General features: G+C 37.0%; 1 protein-coding gene across 14 annotated transcripts in view; it reads left to right on the forward strand.

The window, feature by feature from the left end:
- Positions 1-17,736, forward strand: part of LOC117405667 (dystrophin-like) — a 689,570-nt gene that overhangs the window by 597,995 nt on the left and 73,839 nt on the right. For 9 of the 14 annotated variants that reach the window (XM_034008883.3, XM_059030144.1, XM_059030147.1 and 6 more), the window contains 2 exons: positions 8,016-8,075; positions 13,195-13,273. In XM_034008883.3, the coding sequence (XP_033864774.3) occupies positions 8,016-8,075; positions 13,195-13,273 (139 nt within the window). The remainder of the gene's footprint in view (positions 1-8,015; positions 8,076-13,194; positions 13,274-17,736) is intronic. The other 5 variants (XM_059030150.1, XM_059030149.1, XM_059030146.1 and 2 more) reach the window with 1 other exon arrangement.

Consider the following 17,736-nt stretch of genomic DNA (forward strand, 5'->3'; position numbering starts at 1 on the left):
GTTGCACACTTTTAACTCCACTTTGGAGCGCTAAACTAAACTTTGTTCTTGTCTTAACTACAACTGGACGGCTAAGCCGTTTACCAGTAACACAAGCACTTTTACACACACACATACGTTTCCATTCCTACATTAGTGGGGACTTCTCATTGACTCTCACTATATTTTTATTTACTATTTCTAACTTCAATGAGACAAAACTCCACATAGGGTGAAAGTTGACAACAAACTAAATATTTTGGCAATTTTAATTTATTTTTTGAAGGCATATTTAGTTCTTAAAGGTGTTTTACAGAGTGGGGATACCCCCACAATGGACTTTGGAGATGTTTCGAAGATGGGCATCAAAGGTGAGGTTGCTGTCAAGAAGTACACCAAGGCTTTATACTGTGGGGGAAAGCAGCAGCAGACAGTTTCTGAGGTTCAGGGCAGGTATATTTAGATTCTTAAGTTGAGTTTTAGATCCTACTAGGAGGAGTACAGATTTGCTAGTGTTCAGCTGAAGAAAATTGGCAGACATCCAGGCCTCGATGTCTTGAATGCAAGCCGAGAGCTGGACCATGGCAGAGGGGCTTCCATGATCGAGTTTTAAGTAGAGCTGGGTGTCGTCAGCATAGGAATAGGCTGTGTTGGCAGATGAGGTGACCCAAGGGAAGCATGTAGAAATTGAAGAAAAGGGGCCCAAGAACAGATCCTTGGGGGACACCACAAGTGATTGGGTTTGCAACACCACTGCGTCCAGCATAGAAAACAGACTGCATGATAGCAGTTAAGAGGACATCCAGGAGAGACAGGTTCCAAAGATTCCGGCATACTTCTGAAGGCGGTAAAGAAGAATGCCATGATCTATGGTGTCAAAAGCGGCTGTTAGATCAAGGAGGACAAGCACAGAGGGGGCACCAGCATCAGCATTGAGCAGGAGATCATTCACAATCCGGAGCAGAGCAGTACTGTGATGCGGCTGGAAACCAGACTGTAGAGATTCAAGCAGATTGTTATCCATGAGATGTTTCATCAGCTGACTGGCTACAGCCCTTTGGAGAATTTTTCAGAGAAAAGGGAGATTGGAGATGGGACGGAAATTAGATAAGTCAGCAGGGTCAAAGGAGGGTTTTTTGAGTACTGGCGTACTCTCGGGCAAGCTTAAGGGCAGCAGGAACCAAGCCAGTCCAGGGACAGGTAGAGAGTGTGCATAATGGAGGGAGCAAGATCAGAAGCACAGAGACGGACAAGGTTAGTCGGCCAAGGTTCCAGGGGGCATGTGGCAGTTCACACAGTACCTTTACATGATTTGTACACACAGTACTCCTTTGGTGAGCATGGCTTGTCCTTCGTCAACCTGACTGCACCACATGGCTGTTTTTCCATCAGCCCTGACTACAGGGTTTCCCCTGCCTTTATCCGTGGCTTTGGTCAGCCTCATTGCTTCCAATTGCCTGCAGTACCGTAGTATTTTGGGGAAACTAGTCCTGCAACCCTCTCCTGGACTACATCTTTTCTACTTTCTCACACATCCTCCCCCATCTCTGCCACAATATATATACATCGTAATGTACATGAAAATGTCAATATAAATTGTATATAGGCCAATATACTCCAATATATTACTTTACACAAAACACATTACTCCCGCTGCACGATTCATTTTAAAGTAATGAATCTTCATTCAGGAATACATGATAAAATTAAAAGATAAGCAGTGCAGTTTCACTGTGTTTCCTCTGCCTGTCCCCTGCTGAGTGCTGTGTCTGTTGATTGCTCATTTTCAGTCAATGTAAGCTACCTCCACGTTCACAATAAGCTACTGACCAAAAGATATGCCTGGACTGGAACGAGCGATATTCCATGCATGCCATACATCAGCTTCTTTACTGAATGCCAAAAGGAGCATCTGCGTGCTTTTAAAGAGACTAGCTTGTTTCTCATCAAGTCTGATCCAGGAGGATATTCAGATGAAAATGTGTTGTGATTTGTTTCATAATGACATTTGAGGTTGCTCGCCTTGTACAGACTACAGTGTGTAAGCGATTTGTTGTAAAGGAGACACAGTTTACTACTGTTTTCACTGAAAGCAAACTCTTCCTCCCATTCAGGTATAAAGCCTCATGCTTTCATTTATTACTCATGTAGGGTTTGCTCAATGCCATTGTCTCCACGAAACAAATGAGCACTTAATTAAAAATTATGAAATTCACTTTCAACTGCCCATCTGGCCTTCCCTCAAGGTGATGGAAATAGGCATGTGCCAGTGCGTGGTGTCGAAGGTCATCAAGTGATGAAATGTCCTTGCAGTGAACATGCAGGCTTAAAGAAACTGAAGAGAGAGAAGGTGGCTTGAACTGCCCGGGAGCCTCAGTTTGGCCTCCTCTGTACTATAATTTCACTAGAAACAAGTGGACCTGCATTGAGGCCAACAAGAGCAGTCACCTCTCGACCCCGGATTTTGATTGTTGACATGTCAGGTATTTGCAGGTTAATGAAGTTAACCTGTACCGTATTATAGTTTTGTATAATCTTTACAGGTCTAGAAGGATCCTAAAATGTGTTCATTAATGAAAAGGAGTGTTGCCTATCTACCTTATCTATCTATCTATCTATCTATCTATCTATCTATCTATCTATCTATCTACCTACTGTATCTATCTAATTAAATGTCAAAAGTTTTATATCAATACAGTTGTGATGAATGTACTAATAATAAATCAAAATCCATCAAAACAATTTACTAGATCATTTATCTATGACCTAAGGTCATAAATTGAATTATGGTCAAAATTAGAAGGGGCCAATGACAAGAACGGTGACCTTGACATGAGTCTATCCAGTATTGCTTTTAATTAGGAAGAACAATTAGTTTTTAATAGAATAAGAAATACTAGATGAATATGTCTGAGTAAAGCATTCAGTAACCAGAAAAAATGATCTACAGTATATATGGATTTCTTTAGACAGAAAATGTCTCTAATATGTTTTCTTCCCAAACAGCTCTGAGTCGAGTACTTCGTCCAGCTGTTCCCAACACTCATAAAAACATCCAGTTTACCCTAAGGCAGGGGTGTCAAACTCAGTTCCTGGAGGGCCGCAGTGTCTTCTGACTTTCGTTCCACTCGAGCTCTCAATTACTTCATTGTTCTAATTATTTGATCAATTGGACAATCTAAAACTTCTCTCCAGGCCTCAAAATGTTTCATAGGTGGTGTACCTTGATTCAAGTTTATTTTGTAAATCATCAAGTGTAAAAAACTTCGAAAATATTAAATATGTCTAATTGAACACATAATTAGATCAATTTTGTTCATTTTTATTTATTTCTTAGCAGACGCCCTTATCCAGGGCGACTTACAATTGTTACAAGATATCACATTATTTTCACATACAATTGCATTCTTTTTTTACACATTATTTTTACATTCAATTACCCATTTATACAGTTGGGTTTTTTACTGGAGCAATCTAGGTAAAGTACCTTGCTCAAGGGTACAGTAGCAGTGTCCCCCTACCAAGGATTGAACCAGATTGAGTCCAGAGCCCTAACCACTACTCCACACTGCTGTTCATTGAGAGCTTATGTTGGTATAACTGTTTTAACCCGTTAAGTACCAAATACATTTTTCTTTGAAAGAAATCAGAACGCAAGCTGTATTCATATAATTTGATATGTTCTGAATCAATATTTCTTCACAGGAAACAGGCAACAAACTGCCGCGTCCTATTTTGAGGGCAGGCAAGTTAGACGTGCCTGTAATCAGAGCAGTGAAATTCCACACCGGCTATGAAGCTCAACACATAAAAAATTGAGCTTTATTATCACTGTGGGTTGGAAAACACTAAGAATTTAAAAAAATATATATTCTGCAGTTGCTTGTTTTTATATTAAGGCATCATAAAAGCATCTGAAGGGCTATATTTACAGAATTAACGGTTACATGTATACTTTTTCACATATTAATTTTACTTCATGTTTACAAACCACTCGTGTGATATGCATTCCCCTTACATTTTCCTCCTGGGGATGCTTCGTTGTTGTTCATAAAAACTTACATTCTTGTTTTACATTTATGGCTTTACCTAATATTTAAATTATCCTTGAACAATAGAATAGGAAGTAACACAAAAGAAACTTAATACAAGGATATGACAAAAGTTTTGACTAGAAGCCTTTTTCAGTGCCTTCAGTGGTACAGCAGTATTTAGTTTAGTTCAGCTATCACTGGGAAGAACTCTGTCTCCCTCTAATAGGGACAGACCAATTGAATCTGTCTTTTTGCTCTTCATAACTGCCTTATCCTGAATATCAGTAGCTTCTAACCAATTTTCCACTATTTACTGTCATCGCTTCCACTTTCACAGGGACTCTTTGAGTTGTCTACACTCGGAGAGTCATGGTTTTTGTAAATGCCAAGTGCACTCCTTTCCTGGAAAGAGTTCAAAGCTGTGCGCATTTAGTCTTAATGCAAAGTCACACCTGTGATAATTAGCATTAATGTACTGGGTGCAGAAAGTGTGTTGGTACATTAATTAGTAATATTGTTTGATGGACTGGAGGAGAACCTCGTAATGCATCAGCAGTCAGAAAGAGGGTTTTAATATGACCCATTAGCATTGATTGGATGGGAAGCAGTCAGTAAATCTGAGCTAGCCCGATATGATTGAATTCCTGTGCTCGGCTCCTGTGGAACTGACAAGATTGCTTATAAGCACTCAGTGAGTATGTTCTAAATAAATTAGACTATATCAAGCAATGTAAGTCAAAGAGGCAAAATCACATTATTTCATTGTAAATGAAAGTGATTAATTACTTGGAGTTTACTTAAAAGCTACTCATTCATTTCCAGCAACAGAAGGCCGAGATCAGATTGATGTTGTCAAAAAGAACAGCTTGTTTTTTTTTTGTTTTTTTTTTGTTTTGTTTTTTTTAAGTAAAGGAACATCCTTTTTTTATAAAATATTGCAGCATTAAATCCAGTGAGTGTTTGTTAAAAAAAAGCAAGTTCTTTAGTTAGGTATAGTACAAGGTTATTTAATTTCCTTTTTAATATTTACCATAAAGTGGTTTTTCACAATGTTGATCTCTGAAATGTTGATACAGTATTATACAAAGGAACCTCAAAGTGTTCTACTTTTACTTTATGTTAATTATTGTTCCAAACACTACCTTAATTGGATGGCATTGTTAGCTGCTACATTTGTGTTTTTGTTTTGTTATCCCTGTTGTGACTGTTCCCACTGGATGACATGGATTGGGAAGAGTAATGTTGATTGAAATGATGTTGGGTGAAATAGGACAGGAATGTTTATTTACATTAGCCAGGGGGAAGGATATCTACTTCCTTACTGTAATTACACCTCAGGATTGGTCAGTCACTCATACAGAGCTGGGGTGTGGTAGGAGTCTATTTAACCCAGGACAGCTGTTTTTTAATGGTTTTCAGTATACTGGTTGTGTGTTAGTTTAAATGAGAAAGAAGTGTAGATTAGGCATGTCTCTGGAAACTGCAATTACAATGTGACACAAAACAGTCTGTAAATTCTTTCTCATATATTTTGTTGTCTTTTCCATAACACAGCTGTTCAGCTTCAGGAGTCCAGGGGAGGGAAATCTTTCTATATATGTCATTATAGGGTTGGGGGATGTTGGGGGTGGGTGTGCTGTTTTCAACAGTCGTTTACTCAGTGGATGTAGAGCACACGTTGTCGCAGAAATACTCAGCTATCAACACAGACTTTCTTTGACATTCAACACAAAAGCCCTTCAGCAGCAGAGGGGGAAAGCTGCACACTCAGAGAAACATTCTGAGAAACAAGCTTCCTAATGAATACAGTCGTGTACCGGCATGCCTCGGTGGATCAGTAATTTATCAGCAATTTGGAGCTTTCTCGGCAGCTTTGAATTAATTCCTCACACGCTCTGAGAAATGCATTAGAAAGGTGCCAGGTTTTCTTTTTTACAATGTTATTTTGTGCAAGAACACCATGGGTACAATACAGAATGGCTGTTAAAAGTATGAGCACAATCTTGTTGGATATTGTTTACAGTACCAGTAGTTTACGCTGACAAAAAACTAGTCCCAACACCATTTGTGTTGGATACAGTAGGTAGATATTGATGTACTTGTTATTGGTATGCTGATGCATTCTAGTATTCTTTCAATAAAATTCCATTACAGATGGTGTCCAGTAGATAGAAGTAGGTACAACTATTTATATAAATTTTGTATAGGGCAGTTATCTTGTGAAGACTACTCTGGTGAAAAAGTAATTGTCAAAAGATAATGGAACCATAATTCCCTACAAAACATCAAAGGTATTTCATTATACTCTTCTGTAGTATTCAGTGTGTAATTTAATTCACTATAATCTTCTGCTACCTGGGACTGCGTTGTCTGTTTGAAGTCAGGTTTCCAAAGAAGAATGGGAAGCAGATTGGTTCTCAGTGTATTTGTACAGAACAGCTTTGTACTACTTTGTCATATCCAAGTCAATGGAGGAGAGCCTTTTCATGTGGTTACAAATGAGCTATACAGTGCTCCCCCTTTAAAACGCTGTAGCCCAGGGGCCATATAATGACAATACGAGTGCTAGTGCAATGGCATAATGGGGCAAATGGGAGCCATGACCATAACCCACAAAACCTGTTCCACTGTATAAAGGGATGGCCTATAACGAAGGAACACTGTATTACTCAATTAAGTATCAGATTTCTTTGCTTCACAGATATAGAGGGTGGAATCCAATTTTATCTACTGCTAGGAATGCCTATGAGTGTTGTACATATATTCATCCTTTGGAACCCCAGATATGGTCAGGTATAGGTTTTACTCATGGGTTTTCTCTACATTAGTAAAAAAAAGTACATTGCTTTATCATCAATATCAAATTACTGGCAAGCCCAAGCCCTGTTTGATGATCAATCTTCTGTATACTCAGATAGACATATCATCACCAAAATAGTATTGATTTAAAGGTGATGAAAAAAGAAACCTGTGCATCACAGAAAGGTAAGTAAATTATAAAGTGGCATCAAAATGCAATGTTCTAGCTGTTTGCCCTTTAAAAAAAGACTTGAATTGATTTTTTTATTTATAAGCTAAGGTACAAAGTATTAGCATTTCTCTTGTGGAAGCTAGGTAGCTCATTTGACACCAGGTACCAGTTGTATTCTCAACCTGAGAAAGCTGTATAGCTAGTTTGATGTCCAACAAGGGAAGAAACCATGAAACAGCCCAGTGAGGATGCTCACAGGCACCAATCCCAGCCAGGGTTAGTGTGGTAGTTGATGATTAATTTCATATCTTCCAACATAAATTATAACTATAAAAATAAGGAACCATCTGTAATGTGTTAAACATAGCTCATGTTGAAATCAAAAAATAGTAATTTACACAATTACACATAAATGCTTTGAAAAGCACCCCCCATACAAAATGCAGTCACATTCTACTAAGTAAGTGTCCTTGGATGATGGGTGACACGAGACCACAACCAAAAAGGGATGTTCTACTCTTTGCAGTGTGTGAGGAGTTGAATTTGTTCTGTATCATACCAATGGACTGTTGTGACAATTGATTTTGTTGACATCCAGTGACCATTGACTAAAAAAACTGAAAAATAATAAGCAAAGTAGCTTCATAATAATCCTGGTTACAGACATGTGTGCTGAGTCACAGGGGTGAAATATAAGACGTTTGTAAAAACCAACAAAATGATTGTACATGTATACTGTGGACAGACAAACTGACGAAAGAGACAGTATCCAGACCGACCGAGATCTGTGGGCTCTAATGCACTCTCGAATTGCACCATATTAAGTAATACAAAAATTACTCACAAGATTACAAAGATCACAAGATTATCTTGAACACAAACACTGCAGCAAAATTGTGTTACATCATCACAAGGTTTTTAAGCTGCATTAAATACCTTTGAGATATGTTAATTGAAAGTAATTAATGTTCAACAGTTCTGTAAAGCTAAAAGATACAATTGAGCTCTCTTGTTTCCATAATTTTAATCAGGTTTCCAAGGAAACCTCCAGAAACTCAGGGCAAATGATGGAGGGAGGGGAGATCTCCAAGGTAATGTATATGCTTCGGTTTTACAGAGTATTTTTGGAGTAAACCATTTCCCTGGAACAAAAGTGCATATTTTGTCTTGTCCCACATTTTATCCCGAGTATCATGACGTATGTCCATTCTGGATTATATTGTTTGATATAAGTGCCTTTGTATCATAGCACTTCAAAATCACATTTATAATCTTTTCATCACTTTATTATGCCCTGTCCTACATTAATGACATGCCACGTGTGGTACCATTCAATCCTTCCTTCCCATTTCAAAATAGTGTCAGATCATTCCATTTGAGTCATCAGAACGTCTTCTTATTCGTCGTACAGGTTAATGTTATCTTTTTATATCTTTCTAGGTTGTGCTGCCTCCCCCCTCATCGTCAGCATTGATTTACCAAACCCTGGAAAGCCCCTGTAGCTGACTGAGGGGGGAGATTCAATCAAAATACATAATGTTGCTAAATATAATAATTTAATAATTTACACAATTACACTTAAAAGCTTTGTAAAACACCCCCATACAAAATGTTATACCAAGCTTAAATGCAGTCACATTTCACTAACTGAGTGTCCTTGAATGATGCTTAACCTTGGTCAGAACCTTTCAAAATGTTCCAATCATTTTGGACTTATTTTAAGAAAGAATGCAACCAAGCAACAGCTTATAAAGCAGACAAAAAGAAAGAGCAAAAATACAAAAAAATACTGTCTCTCCTACAAATACATATAACATGACACCCTACCAGAATGTATTCCCATATACTGAAAATAGAACTAGGTAATGACACTACGTAGAATACACAATACCTCTTGAGACACGATAAAGAAAAGAAAGATTTAAAGAAATATTGACTACTTTTTTGGTATGGGGTGGCACAAATTCATGTGGGTGTTATCAGCTCAGTCAGACCTATAACAACAATGTTTTATAGTGCTACAGACTGGCAGTTTTGATGTCTGGATAAAGCTGCTGTTGCTAGGGGTAATGTTTGGTTAGATATGGGATATCAATTAGTACCTTTATCCACATTAGATAAATTACAATTAAGCCTTTTTTTTTTCTAGATTACCCCCCAAAAATATTGAACACAGGATTTCAATTAAGCAATGCAATGTACAGTACAATAGATAGGAAATGAAAATGTCCCCTAAGAATACAACATCAATTAGGCGGAACCACTGTATCATTAAGGGGCTTTTGATTAAGCACAGTCAACTGCACCTTCACTTCACTAATGATGAGAGCCTCACTACACATTCTTACTCTTTCTAGGAACATCTCTCAAACAATTAGAAGCTAACGCAGGTCTAGAGTTTTTAAAGAAAAAAAGAGACACCTTCAGTTCTACCACCTTGAAGTTTGATCTCCTGAAGCTCTCTGAAGCTGTTAGCTAAGGAAGGTTGGCCCTGTGCAGATTTGAATGGGCAGCCTCAAAGGCTTGAAAATTAGGTGGTGGTGTTTGCTTAGTGGGGGGGGGCACCCTTCATTCTGACCTAAAGCTTAACCAACCCCCTGTGTGGCATTAACTGGTGCTGTTCATCAAATAACTCATTCAGTATCCTGGCTGAAGGTCAATATCACTGGAACTGACTTGAAAGCGATTTTAAATCAGACTCGTTCATTTCCAGCAACAGAAGACCGAGATCAGATTGATTGGGACCCATCCTGTAAGGATTGCGGGCTTGCAGAACTCAAGCTCTCTAACGCACACTGACAGTAGTTACCTCATGAGCGCCCAATACAAAGGACACAAGAGAGGCAGGCTTTAAATCTCCAACTGCATACAAAAATAGGTTTATGTGTAATGTCCAATTGCAGATTAGAGATCACAGATAGAACTGACAGCAGCCCCAGTTTGATACTGGAACAAGATGAAATTAGGTTTTGCAGTTTTCATGGTGCAGATGGAAACCACAACACCTTGCAAGTTCTTGAAGTTTGAATCATATTTAATTCACCAGTAAATCCTAGCTTGTTAAAAGAAGCTCTGTATCTCACTCCTAAATCTGATAGCTTTATATTCTTATGAACCAACATCTTTTACAATTAAAAAAGGATTAACGCTGTGTTAGAGGTGTGTTTTCATAAAATTAAAAGTTAGTCTTTCTTTAGTGACACAACAAAGACATTTCATCTGTTAACTTTTTGGTTTAGTCAAATGTTACCTAACAACAAGGTATTACCTGGGTTTGAGCAAATATACTGTCTGTGTTGTAAACAAACAGAGATAGGGTAATATTTAAAAGTTTAGCTCCATGCTAGATGATTTTATGTGTATAGACTTCACAGTTCCTTTCTGCTGTACCTATAATAGGAGGGGGAGGGTAAACAGCAAGTCTTATTATTTCAGTCTCTATCATTTTTCCAGTACAAACAGGAATATAAAGGTAATCATTTGCAGATTGGAGTTTGCACCATTTACTCCATCTGCTCCTTTGTACATTAGCCCGGATCAATGTCTTGTCTAGGAAGACAGCAAGTTGTCTGGAGCCAACAGAAGTTTGAATAAAATGGATAGCAATCTCTTTAAAAACTTCAGTGCATAATTGCAAAGTGAACATTAAAACTTTAAAGTCAGCAGAGACGAGGGAAATGTTACCTCTGTTATCATGTTACAGTCTTCCATTCCAAAGCCAAAGCCACTGTGTGCTTGGCTCCAGGTATTCTTTTGTTTACCCAACACCTGTAATGATAGTATTTATTCGTCCCACACTTGGCTGTCTCAGAGTTTTATCTACTGGTATCTGGTTTGCCTGGTATATTTTTTTGATATGGCACTCTTAATAACCCTGTGTGTGCTGCTGAGAAATAAAACCTTATAAAAAAGAAATTAATATCCAATAGAACTGAGTTTAAACAATTTGTATCCGATCTTTAATAAGAATAACGATGGATTATTTGGTTATCTTCATTTGTGGAATAACAACAGTACTCTATGAACATTCATGGTGTATCCTTGTGGCAAAGTGGTTTGTAGTTGACAGATGCAGTGGTGATGCGGTGCTCGGTAATGATAGACACAAGACAATTTACAGTGAAAAAGTAGCTCTTTATTTGTCACAAGGTTCAGTCCCAAAATAATAATTGAAGTAGACACACAATTTTAAACACACCATCACAAGTCCAAAAGTGAGTGCTCCAAGTGCAAGTGGTGATTCAGTTACGTTTATTCGTGACAACATGGTGTAGAGTGATCCGGAGTGGGTGCTGGCTTTTAGTGACAGCTCCCAGATTAGTTAGTCGTCTACAATTGACAAATAACACAGGTTACAAAACTAGCAAATAACACACACAAAACTCACGGTTTTCTACACAGTACTCCTTGCAGGTCATTGCGTAACCATAACACAAGGAACAGCTCGCTTGGCCACACACCCTGATATACCTTCAGTCACGCCCCCTTTGGTAGCGAGTGCAATCACGTCTCCTCCAATCCATGACTGACACATCACCTACCGCAGTAAGGCGCTGACTTCTAGTATTGTGCCTTTGCCCCCTTTTTGGATGGCCGACTTTTTTTATTATTCATGTTAGATTTGAGCCTTTCTTTATTTTTGTGACTGTCTGAAAACATTTTTATTTAGATTTCCCTTGACTGGCTTTCTGTAACTGACCCTCATGCAACATTATTTGTTTGCATTCTAAATATAACTACTGATGTATTGGTGGCCTCTAAGGAATAGCTCCAGTCAAAGGGTGATTTTGTGTAATCCTTGTAAATAGCTTGTTGTAAAGATATTCTCTGTATTCAGCACATTCAACAGTATAGGGCTGTCAGTGTTAGTGTTTTTGTTACTTTACAAGCACAGCTGAAAATGGGCATGTCCCTGGTTTTCTATAAGAATATAATTTACGTATTGAACTAGCTTTAAAATAAGCTTCTTTTTCAGTAAAACAAACTGTGTGCATCAAAAGATTTCAGTCTAAAAACACAAATCAAGACAATTTCTTATTTTACTTTGTGAGAACTAGTAATACAAAACATATGTTCTGCTTTTGCTGCACATTTAAAGTACATTTAAATGCATTTCAATAAACATGATTGTGGGCTACATAATTTGCAGGTACAGTATGTACCTAGAAATAGCAATAGCACCTTTAGACAAAATCACCGTGGGGAGTCACTTTTGCTGGCTTATTCAAAATGTGAAAGCATAATACATTTTATGAAAAAGAAGATATTTAAAAAAGTTGTCCTGTAGTTAATATGTTGGATATGAAGCATAATTGTGCTGCTACCCAGGTCTGGCTAAAGAAATGAGCTGATGGAAGAACTCCAAACTGGTCCACTTGATACAGTTAAGGGTAACTTTATTCAAAACCGCAGTTGAGGTTGTCTTAATGTTTACCTGTCCTACAAGGTTCTTCAGTGTTTGTGAGGCCTACAGGTCAGCAATGTGAACTAAGAGGTAAGGCCATGATAAACACCATGTTAAGGCCTTATTGTGAATATTTGAGAATTTCATGCCTTTGAGGTACCATTATAATATCAAATACTTACTGTGAATCACCCCTGCAGAACCATTCTACCACAGCATTACCAGCAACGACTTGCACAGCAGCACATTGGAACTGGTTACTGCCATTCAATCAATTACTAATGCGTGTCTATCAGTTCATATTTCTGTGATGTCATTGTTTTGTCAACAGTTTTCAGATGTTACCACTGTAGCAGCATCCTACCAGTGGCTCATTTCCTTTTATCTAACCTTGTGTTGTCCTTGCCCCTTTGTACATAACCTGTGTTTACATTAAAGATCGTTTAGTAGTGATCAGCTTTGAGACTGGGTAATGCTGTTTTTCTTTTTGGTATAAAATGATTGTCTTTTGTCTTTCCATTCTGGTTGATTAAAATAAATTCAAGAATTATTGATAAACAGTGTAGAGCTGTGTTTTTTAATGATAAACATTTGACGTCATCTTTTTATTTTTTATAGACTAACCAATATCCTTTGATTGCCTTCTGACTTAGAGTACAGGAGTTAATAATTATAGCTTTAGGGCAATACATGCTTTCAATTGTTATGCTTATGCTGTTGTGGGAGATCGCCTGTTTTATGAAAAAGATATGTAGGGTTTAATTGCCATGCAGCATGTGCTTTAACAGTCCCTCCTCTTTCTCTAGGTGTCCATTGAGGAGCGCCTAAAACAGCTGCATGAAGCCCACAGGGACTTTGGCCCAACATCACAGCACTTCCTCTCCAGTAAGTTAACACAGTGATGACTTCATACCAAATACCTTCCTGCAGGTGTAATGCCAGCACCAGTCGATGCAAATGGCAGGAGATGAGGTGTGTTGATTTCTTCAGATTTGTTTGATTAATGAGAGGAGTGCTTAGTGATATCATCAAGTTGTAGAGCAGCTGGCCTAGGTGCATTAATCAACCAAAAAAAGTGCAATGGATTTTAAAACGTGTTGCCAATATAGTGCTTGTTTTTACACTGGGATAGAACAATAACTTGTACCAATCAGCAACACAGTTTCAAACAGGATGTGTAATTCTATTAAATCACACCTGCTAATAAAACAGTGTGAGCCTCGGGGGGAGGTTTACAAAGAAAGGGTGAAACTATAACTAATTGGCTGTAATTTATTTATCTATTAAAAAATTCATCAGTTCTTTATCGTAATCACCAGGGTTAATGAAATTCCAATTGTTGTGTGTTGACATTACCTTCATCACATCTCAGCAGTTTTATTGGTGTACAAAATAAATTCCACTACAGTTAATATTCACAGGCACAAGCAGCTTTGAATAAACTCAAATGCACCTATTATATGTGAGTGTGAATGAGAGAGGGTTTCAATAAAAGGAAATACCAGAACAGTGGTCTGCAAGCTTTTTATATGCTGCCCCCTTACACTTAGCATACATTTTAAATCAGTGAAATGAAATCCTTTTTTTACACTTGGCGAGTCAACATTTAGCTAACATTTCTAACAAATAAATCTGTGAAACAATACATGTAACTTAAATCTTTTTTTTTTTACACTTGACGATTCAACTTTTACCTAACAGATAAATCAGAAAAACATAGATCATTCAGCAATTAGATCTGAAAATGGAGCTTATATTTATTTTACCAGCTAAATCTGAAGCTAAATTAGCCCATTGAAGCGCTTGATTTGGTGTGCTGCACAGCTGCTGTTACACTCAGAGAGCCAATGTCTCTGCTTCCCCGCCTCCTCTGCATACTGCAATGCCAAAAAAGTGTACACATTTCAAATCTTTTAAGAATGTGTTTGTTAACATTTATGTATTAAGCTAAATCATAACTTTTTTTTGGTTAAATCTAGGAAGAAATACACAATTTACGTTAAATCCGGGAAAAACACTGTTATACATGGAAAGACGCCATATAATATATGGTAAACTACAAACCAGTATATAATTCAATATGTTACGTAACATTATTCAGCAGGTTTCATTCGACTTTATGAAGCAAAATGTGTTACTCCTATAGGGTGATGCAAAACTTTTGGCCATAGCCAGTGTTTGTTGCAGTTACCCAGCATTAAACAGCTGTTTTCTAATACATCTGTATTTAATTGTTTTAGTTTTGTAATAAATATTATTATGTTGTATTTATTTATTTTTTAAATTTACTTCATACAGTAAATATTTTCATCTGTATTATACGATCTACTGTTGGAAGTTTTATCCTAACACTGTATCGTTATTGTAATTCTGTAATACTCAATGTAGACAGGGCTAGACAAATCCTGAAGCAACACTGCATAAAAATTGTATTTTTTATCTGATTCGCCAAATATTTTGTTCGCAAATATGTATGGCCAGTGACCATCTGTTTTTTTAAGAAGTGAACTGAGAGTAATGACAGGAACATTTTTCAAAATATGTCAGAATTCCAAATTAAAACAAAGTGTTTGTTTAGGGGGGTTTTTTTTCTTCTTCCTGGCAGTCAACAACAGCTTTTTAAAAATGTTCTAGAAAACTGAAACAGAGATTTTTGGAAAAAAATGTCACAAAGGATAAATCAATGATAGTATCCCTAAGAGGTTTATTGAGCTATTCAAAAAAAAGGTTTTTTGTCACGTTGTGACCTCATTTCTCTGAAGGCTGACTAATGATACAGTGTCGACATCTTGATCTTAAAAAGGTAATTGAATCGGCTGCATATTCTTCAGTTCTTCTGCCACGGTCTGGAAGTTTAGATATTACTCCCCCGAAGGAGAAGTAGGTTAGACTCATCCTTGACTCTGCAGGGCATTTGTTATAAAAGAAGTATAAGAAATGCCATCACAGACCATATTTGCTTCATGACTAAGACAACATCATTAAATAAATATGAGTGTACTTCCATGAGTAAATTATAAAAGAAAAACAAAAAACAACTCAAGAACTGTATACATCATAACAGCTCCAGAAGTTTAATTTGCATCAATAACCTTGAACAGTGTGACTTTCCTTTTTGCAAATAAAATGGTGCCAATTCCACGTGGTCATAAAGGGGTTATAGCTAATTCCATATATCTTGCCTGTCGTGAACTTCCATTTTATGTATATCTTGTAAATGTAGCTTTAAATGCAGACATGTATTTTCATTTAAAATTATATTTTGTACCATACTATGTTAAGGGAAGTTCTCAGTTTGCATACATTACTTTCAGGAATTGTGTTTCACTTTCTAGAATTTCAGCTCAGCAGTGTCTTTCACGTCAGAACTTGATTACAGATGTTAAGGGATGCAGCTGGTTGATTAATAATAGCAGTTAGAAAACTATTTAGTATCATCAGCCAATCAGCTTCCAGCTCTAGCAGGCATTAATAGACAGTAGGTGCCCCCTGGAACGTCACCTCATCACCTTTGAATCAAATCTAATGAATGCCTTAATGAAAGCTCAGTTCACATCTATTGGACAGCAAATACTAACCAAAGACACAATTGGTCCAAATTAATTTTATTAACCACCAAAACCAGCCAATCAATACTTTGCACCGACGACAGCAACCAATCCTGTACTCGCGACTGCCGAGTCAGCCAATCACAGCTTGTGAGCTCGACTGGAGCGCAAACAGCATCTTTCAAAAACAACAAACCGAGACACAGACAATTCAGTAATATTGCTCCATTCAGATATCTGGCACTATCCAGATAAACTATAAGTAGGTCTGATAAGTAAAAAAAAAAAAGTTATTTGTTTAATAAAGTTATTTGTTTTTCTCTAACTATGTATGTGATCCTTTATGAACATTTTCAGGACTGTTTTCCTTTGCTAGCAGAAGGGTACCCGACGAATCATTATAAGCTCAAGCTAAATGAAGGTTTTAAAGTGTTTGTTTAAAGAAAATAATGAGAATTCATTTCTAATGCTTCGCAAAGCATTAACACACCGAAAAAAGTTACAAACCAGATATAAACCACACATCTGGTGCTGGGGCTTGTGAGTCGTCTTGAGTTGTTTCTTATTTGTTTTAGAATTGTAAATAGTGTTTTTTTTTTATTTTTCCCCATCAGACAAAAATAATGCTATTGATGATTTGGAGTAAGTAACCTTGAGAATCTAGCCTGTACTCTCCAGGTGAAGTGCAGGACTACCTGAAAGGAAGACATGCAAAGACATCTTTGTATTACTGGATATGGTTCCAGATATACATTTTAAATTAAAATGCATCTTTACAATATCAAGTGCTTCTTTCAAAGCTCCATAAATGAGAATAGAGAAAAAACAATAGTTAAGATTTATAGAACAATTCTGGTAATTATAACCACTCTAGACAATCACTTGTGGGCTGTATTCATAAAGCAGGTTTTGGGGGGATTAACTGGCCAACAGATACAAAAGAAAATTGCAAATTTGATCTAATCACTTAAAAGGCTTTTCATCTTAATTTAAGATGGTATGCAAATAACAGTAAGCACAACATGCATTCTACTGAAAGATCATGAATGTCATTTAACAAATTATGCTGTGTCTAACATGCGTGCGAGTAACCAGTATTACCTTACAAATTATTTTTATTGAGGCTTTTTATGTATTTTTCTGGTCTGCTTGGGTTTAAAAAATTAAAATGTAAAGGTGCTTTTAGTAAAATGAACTAGATTGGGGTGTTACATTACCATAGTAAGATCTTGTGATGTTACTGGCTCAGTAAGTAGTATAGTTATTCTGTTAATATCTTGATAATTCAAACTCGCTGCTATAACCACCCATAAAATGCTTCTGGGGGACAGAAGGAAACAGTCTTGTTCCATCACTTAATCAAATAAATAATGTTTCCCTTGTATAAATAACAGCTGGTGCCACATCGCACACTGTAGTATGTGAAATCAATACCATGGTAAAAATATGAAAAAATAAGATTTAAAAAAAAACAAAAAAAAGAAAATGACCTGGATCATATTGCTTTAAAAAAAGGTTGCTCTGGAAGTTAATTTCAATTGTCTGGAGCCAAAGAGCTAAAGGTTCACATTCCCACCTGTTTCTGTTTTCCTGGGCATCTAATGATGTCACAGAATTGAGAAAATAGAACAGGAGATGCCTTGGAACTTTACTATTGACAGTAAACAATATCAAACCATTCTGTTGACTGTCAAGAGCCAATTAATTTGCTCATGAGGTCTGTGGAACATTGATTCCAGTGTTATCACAGGATAAAATTGACTTGCATGCTGACCTCTGAGCCAGAGGTCTGCAAATTTA

This window comes from Acipenser ruthenus, chromosome 9 (assembly GCF_902713425.1).
Source record: "Acipenser ruthenus chromosome 9, fAciRut3.2 maternal haplotype, whole genome shotgun sequence".
In the NCBI taxonomy this organism is placed as follows: Eukaryota; Metazoa; Chordata; class Actinopteri; order Acipenseriformes; family Acipenseridae; genus Acipenser; species Acipenser ruthenus.